General features: G+C 56.3%; 1 protein-coding gene across 1 annotated transcript in view; it reads left to right on the forward strand.

Annotated features, from left to right (window-relative positions):
- Positions 1-3,559: 3,559 nt before the first annotated feature.
- The window catches only part of WT1 (Wilms tumor 1), a 51,275-nt gene continuing 48,461 nt past the window's right edge, over positions 3,560-6,373 (forward strand). Inside the window, exon 1 of the mRNA XM_011362532.2 lies at positions 3,560-4,390. Coding sequence (XP_011360834.1) covers positions 3,946-4,390 — 445 coding nt within the window. The 5' untranslated portion in view covers positions 3,560-3,945. The remainder of the gene's footprint in view (positions 4,391-6,373) is intronic.

The raw sequence follows: 6,373 nt of genomic DNA on the forward strand, positions 1-6,373 counted from the left end.
TTCAGTTGTCGGCAGCCCCGGGGTGACTCCCAGAACGAAGCTGGAGAGTACGCGCTGGCCCTTGAGGCCGCGGCTGCAGGGCCCAGCTCAGGGCTTGGTCTGCTGCAGTTGACAGCGCCGGGGTCAAAGAGAAGAGTTTATAGGTCTTCACCGCCCCCTCCCACTCAGTCGCGATTTTTTTGATCTTGCAATAATTAAGCACCTTTCAGGCCAGGATGCGCTTTTACTCATGTACCCAAGTCACACGGGCTTCCGGCGTCTGTCTCTGTCTCTGTCCCTCGCACTCTCTTCTCCATTCCATTAGCTCTAGAGAGGTTGTGGCGGGTGAAGCCCCCAGCTGGACGTTAAGAGACCTGGGTTTCCGCTTGGCTTTGCCACCGACTTGCTAAGAGTCCGTGAGCAATAGTGGCAAAAAAACCTGTAATGTTTATTGTGTGCAGAGGCCATTACGATCCTCCAGTCTAATCCTCATGACCCCGTGAGGTAAGCGCCAGCATCGCATTCTCATTTGACCAATTAGGAAACTGAGGCTCAGAGAGGCTAGTTGAGGAAATCGTCTAGAGTTGCACAGCTGTCGGTCACCTGGTAGAGCTGATATTCCAGTCTCTGGCTACCAATCTCTTGCTCTTAACCACTGCACGCTGCGGCTGCCTTTCCTCTCTGTCTGGGCCTCAGTTTCCTTCTCTGTTGAACCAGGAGCTGAATTTCTTTCTCTGCTAATCGGGGATGCAAGCAAGATCCTCTGCGCCACGGGGTTTCAGCGCTGACGGCGGTGGGAAGGTGGGTGAGAGAAGGGAGCAGCCAGGTGTCCGCAGCCTTCGTTTCCCTGGAACTTTGGGCGGCCTCGACCTACAGGAGGTGCAGCAGAGCGTCTACCTGTCTGCCTTCCTGCCAGCCAGGCTGTCTGCCCCTCCGCCCAGCTTAGGGCGCGGAGGGCGGCGTGGCGGGCACCGCCGTTTGGGCAACCGCGGAACTCCCGCAGAGAATTGGAACCAGGGGAGGGAGAAGTGACGAGCGTGGGGCTCCCCGCAGCCGCAGTAGTTCATCGGTTCACCAGCGCTGGCCCAGGGGCGCCTGGGCTCTAGGGCATGGGGCTGGGCAGGGGCGTTCAGAGACCTCCTCCAGGGTGAGGCCCTCCGATTGCGGGCAGCTCGGGAGGAGAAGCACTTAATTCTTGGCCCGGCGAGTTGCAAGGAACACCTCTTCGGACTACGAGGTCGAGCCAGGAAGCACCCGAGAGTTGAAATGGGGATCGCTCCAGAATTTGCTTGACTCTCCTTTCCTCTCACCCCCTCCACCTGGGCAAAAACTTTTTTTTTTCTTTCTTTTTTCTTTTTTTAACGAAAAAGCAGAGTTAAGCGCCTTTGCCTTGTCTGTAATTCAAAACCACAAAAGCTCTCATTTAAGCTATCTTCTTCCAAATACACCCCCCCCCAAAAAAAAACTTGGAAAGAAGAATAAAAGAGAAACAATCTCGACCTTTCCATTTGGAAATCGAACCCTCTGGCTTTTCAGGAAGGAGCTCGCCTTCCCTCGTAGCGCTTGAGTTAGTCCTAGTTAAGGAAAAACGACTTCGAAATAGAAATAAAAGTGGGGGGTTGCGACAGGGGTCTGAGCCGTTCTAGGGGCAACTTGGCCTGAGAAGTTTTGTCTCATGGGGATTTTCTCCAACAAAAAGACCAAAGGTGCACGCCCTCTGCCTAGTCTAGGGGCCCCGCTGCAGACTGAAAGATGGGGCCTGAGAGAGAGAGAAGTGGCCGACCCACAGAGAATGTAGAAGGGAGAAGGAGATGTCCTCTAGACCCTTTTCATTTCAAAAAAAAAAAAAAAAACCAAACAAACAAACAAAAAAAACCGAGCGGAGACGAAACGAAGTCAGGCACTAAGTAGCGCAGAGAGGTGTCCACGACGGCGAAGGTGGACTGGGGAGTTAGAAGGGAGTGCTTGTTCCTGATCCTTGTCCTTACCATCTCTAGCGCCTCCAGGACTAGCGACCCCAAGAGGAGGGAATTGCGCTTAGCTTGTCCTGAGTCTGCACACACTTTCGAGTTAGCTGCGGGAACTCACCGCTGCCTTGTTTACTCAGTGCGAATTAACTAAAACCAAAGCGTAAGAAATGGAGAGTGAGTCAAAGCTTTTAAAACGCTGACTTCTTTGTAAAACTGCAACTACCTTGACTGTTGCTTCACACTGGCTTGGCTGGAAAGCTGCGGGCCCCATCCTGGGCCAGCCCGGTGTAAAAGGCCTGGCGGCAACCGGCCGCTTCCTGCCGGGAGCTAGCGACGGTCCTAGGCTGCGCCGTCGCCGCTGCCTCCTGGCTGTCTTGGGCGTTTACATGCACCCTGAAACGCACTCTAGTTCGGGTTCCCGGCGCTTCTCCTTGCCTAGAGTCAGTTTCCCGATAGATGCTATCCTGGGGAAAAAATAACAAAACAAAACAACCACCTGCTCTGAGGCGCTAGTCTTCCAAAGAGTGACTAGGTGAAAGGAGGTGTCTGATTTGGCGATGCCAGGCGCTCGGAGCTCCCAACGGTACAAACACAGCCCTGGACCTTGGGCCTCTGGAAGCTCTCCTCCATCCGCCTAACTGGCTCGTGCCTCCCGATCAGAATGGTACTCCCAACCGTGGATGGAAGAGGAGCTCGACGAGCGCGGCTCCAGGAGCCAATTTCCCCCCAAGGGCTTTGTATCCAAACCCTGCCCACCCTCCAAACTGGACGCCAGGATTCTCCGGCAGGAATATAAGCAGGCTCTGGGCGCTTCCCTGAGTTTTATTACCTCCTAAACTAGCTGCTGTTTTCTCACTTCATCGTAGAAGAGTTAGGTGCTCCATACTAGAAATGGAAATTAAGTGCCGCTGTTATCGATTTTAGGTAGGCAGTAACCTCACCAAGCAACCAATTACTAGAAGATCGAAATACGCCCTATTTATCACAACTGATGCAGTCCCTCCAAGTCACCCAAGTTCACCTTGAGTCTGGCCTCTGGAACAATAAGGGGATTCCGGGAACCCCTCTCCAGTGATCCCTAGATTTTGACCACCACTCCACCCCACTGGCTCTGGGAACAAACGCGGGACTCGCACGCGCAAAGCAAGGGAATCCGCCTCTTTGGAGTCCGGGAAAGTTCTCTGCATTTTCCTGAAGTCCCCGCCCTCGTCGAGTTCCCCCCCCAACCCCTCCCTCCAACCCGCCCTCTCAGATTAACAACCCTATCCCTACCCCCATCACACACGGAAGCAGAGGGGACATTCACTGCTCACCTGGAGAGACTTGCCAGTGGCTCCCACACTCGCGATGGCCGAGAAGGGGAGGCGGGGGCAGGGTTGCGTCCCACTGGCCAGCTAAGAGCCGTGGCTGATAGAAAGAGGGGTGTCTCCGAGAGAGACCCTCCTTCGGGCCCGCCCCCTACCCCACTGCGAGGGTACCCGGGAGGAGCGGTGCGCGCTGCCTGGACCAGCTTGGGCTGCAGTGTGAATGGAGCGGCGAAGACTCCTGGCTCCTCCTCCCACGCCTCCGGCCCCTCTTATTTGAGCTTTGGGAAGCGGGGGCATCCAGGCAGCTGGGGTAGGGAGTTCAAGGCAGCGCCCATACCCGGGGGTTCTCCGCAACCCGACCGCCCGTCCGCTCCCCCCTTTCCCGCCCGCCCTCCCACTCATTCACCCAGCCAGCCACCCACCCAGAGCTGGGACTGCAGCCGGGGCCCCGCCGCCTCCTCGCCGCGATCCTGGACTTCCTCCTGCCGCAGAAGCCGGCGTCCACGTGTGCTCCGGAGCCGGCATCTTCGCACACAGCCCGCTCCGGGCCTGAGTGTTTTCAGCAGCCCGAGCAGCTGGGGATCCGGGGCCCGGGTGGCAGCTGGACCAAGTGAGGCGCGGCGGAGTCGAGCAGCGAGCGTCTGTAAGACCGGAGGAGCCGCGAGGCGTCCGGGACTGAGTTGCAGCAAATGGGCTCCGACGTGCGGGACCTGAACGCGCTGCTGCCGGCGGTACCCTCGTTGGGTGGCGGCGGCGGCTGCGCTCTGCCTGTGAGCGGCGCTACGCAGTGGGCACCCGTGCTGGACTTTGCGCCCCCGGGAGCCTCGGCTTACGGTTCGTTGGCCGGTCCTGCGCCGCCGCCGGCTCCACCGCCACCCCCGCCGCCGCCGCCGCCTCATTCCTTCATCAAACAGGAGCCGAGCTGGGGTGGCGCGGAGCCGCATGAGGAGCAGTGCTTGAGCGCCTTCACCGTCCACTTCTCCGGCCAGTTCACGGGCACAGCTGGAGCCTGTCGCTACGGACCGTTCGGTCCTCCTCCGCCCAGCCAGACATCCTCGGGCCAGGCCAGGATGTTCCCAAATGCGCCTTACCTGCCCAGCTGCCTCGAGAGCCAGCCAGCTATTCGCAACCAGGGTAAGTGAGCCGGGGAGCGCCCCCTACATGCGGGGCGGTGGCGACAGGGCTGTCTCCGCGCGGGGCACTCCCCTGTCCAACCTTTCCTAACCCCAGTTCTTACCCGGCTGCCTCCCCAAGGACTGTGAGGGTAGCGGAAGCAGCAGCTGGGGGAGAGGAGGCCGGGGAGAGGGAGTACATGCTGGCATAAGCTCCTGACATCCTGGGGAATCGAACTGTTCGCTTGAGCCGGGAGGTCATCTGGGGTCCCTCCGACCCCCAACGATTCCGGGACTGCTAGTCCCAACGAGAGTGGGAAGGGGAACTGGCGCATTTTCTAGCTCTGCCTCGGAAGGAGTTTTGTCGCTCAAGACAACACCAAACTGTCACCAAGCATTGGACTTTTTATTTTAGACATTTAGACTGGATTTTGAGTGAGACCAGCGCAGGGTGAGTAGCCTGTGCAGCCTTCCCCGCGCCCAAATGTCCAGGAGTGGCCCTCACCCTTAACACGGTGTTGGTACGCATTAGATGCACGATGGGTATCATGGAGCACTAGAATGAGTAAATGAACAGGCTAGCAACTAATCAGTGGCTTTCCTGGAACCACGTAGTGTCCACGTATGACTCCCGCGTATGGTAGTATGGAAGCCGTTCTCTTTTTGGTTCCAGGTCAAGAGGTGGACACGCAGCAGGCTCCAGGGCTGGAAGAGAACCCTGTTTGTCCTATTCCAAGCTGTGCGGGACCGGGTCCTATAGGCAATGAAATGAGGCCCGAGCGTCAGGGACCTCTTCATCGTTGAAGCCAGGGCTCAGCTGGGGAAAGATTTTTGCAAGACTTGGGGATTAGAACAAGGACAGGTTTATTTGCCATTTTCAGCCTTTGTACATGGAGGGACACAGCCGGCAGTTTTCTTATCCTGCGCCGACTGACGCTCACACACCTCTTTATCAGGGACCAGCGCAGAACCAACCAGGCTGAGCTCTTGTAGTTTGATTTCTGAAATTATTCTAATTAGACTTTTGCACTGTTGAGAACCTAAACCAATTCGAGTTGATTCGCTATTTTAGGAAATGCTTCACAAACGCAATGGCGGATGCTTTTTCTGGAGCAAAACTTTGCGCGGGCCTAGCGACGGGGATGTTTTTGAAATGCGTGGGATGGGAGAAGCAGAGTGTGTACTCTTTGCAAGGGATGCCAGGGCTCCCATGGCGCCGAAGAAGGGCTCTTTTTCCCGCGGTCGCCGTTCACTTTCTGAACGCGTATCTTCAAGCGGTCTGCCCCTACCTTAGGCCAGCCAGGAGCTCCTGGCCCATCAGAAGCCCTGGCAAAAGCGAAACTGCCCTTCTCTCTTCGACAGGGGAATCTGGGATCCGTGTCCCGTGGAGGAATCTTAAGCTGACCCACGGGATCCCTCCACTGTAAATTTAATTCGTGTTTCAGACTCAAGGGGTGTTGGAACAGCTCAGCGTCCATCGTGAGGCTTGTGTTCACTGGTTGTGCCACCTCTGAATTAGCAGGCGGGTGTTACCTTTGGCAAATCTCCAGGTCTCGGTTTCCCCATCTGTAAGAGTGGAGCGGAAATGGGCAACTTGGAGATTGGATCTGGCCTGAAGTTCTATGCCACGGATACAAAAGTCTAGACTTTCCCTTTGATTTGGGTTCTAAATACAAAAGGCAGAGCAGCCCACCTAAACCTAACTAAGCGGTCTGGCCAAGAATGGCAGGCAGGTGTGTGCTGTGAGTCTCTGTGAGGATGTGTGCTATATGGAGAGGTCTGAGAAGCCATTTGATTGAAGTTCTCCCACCACAAAATACAACCGTGCCATTATTTATTTGAGTCTATCAAGGTACTCAGGATTTTGGAACCTGAGCTCTGTCACTTTTGGGGGGCCCTTGTATCTGACCTTCTATAGGAAGGTCTGTCACCCCAGATCCCATTAACCCAGCTTGGAGTGGAGAAGCCGACTGTGGATTTTCCAGTCAAAGGGCGCTACACTTAA

This window comes from Pteropus vampyrus, unplaced genomic scaffold, assembly GCF_000151845.1.
Source record: "Pteropus vampyrus isolate Shadow unplaced genomic scaffold, Pvam_2.0 Scaffold76, whole genome shotgun sequence".
In the NCBI taxonomy this organism is placed as follows: domain Eukaryota; kingdom Metazoa; phylum Chordata; class Mammalia; order Chiroptera; family Pteropodidae; genus Pteropus; species Pteropus vampyrus.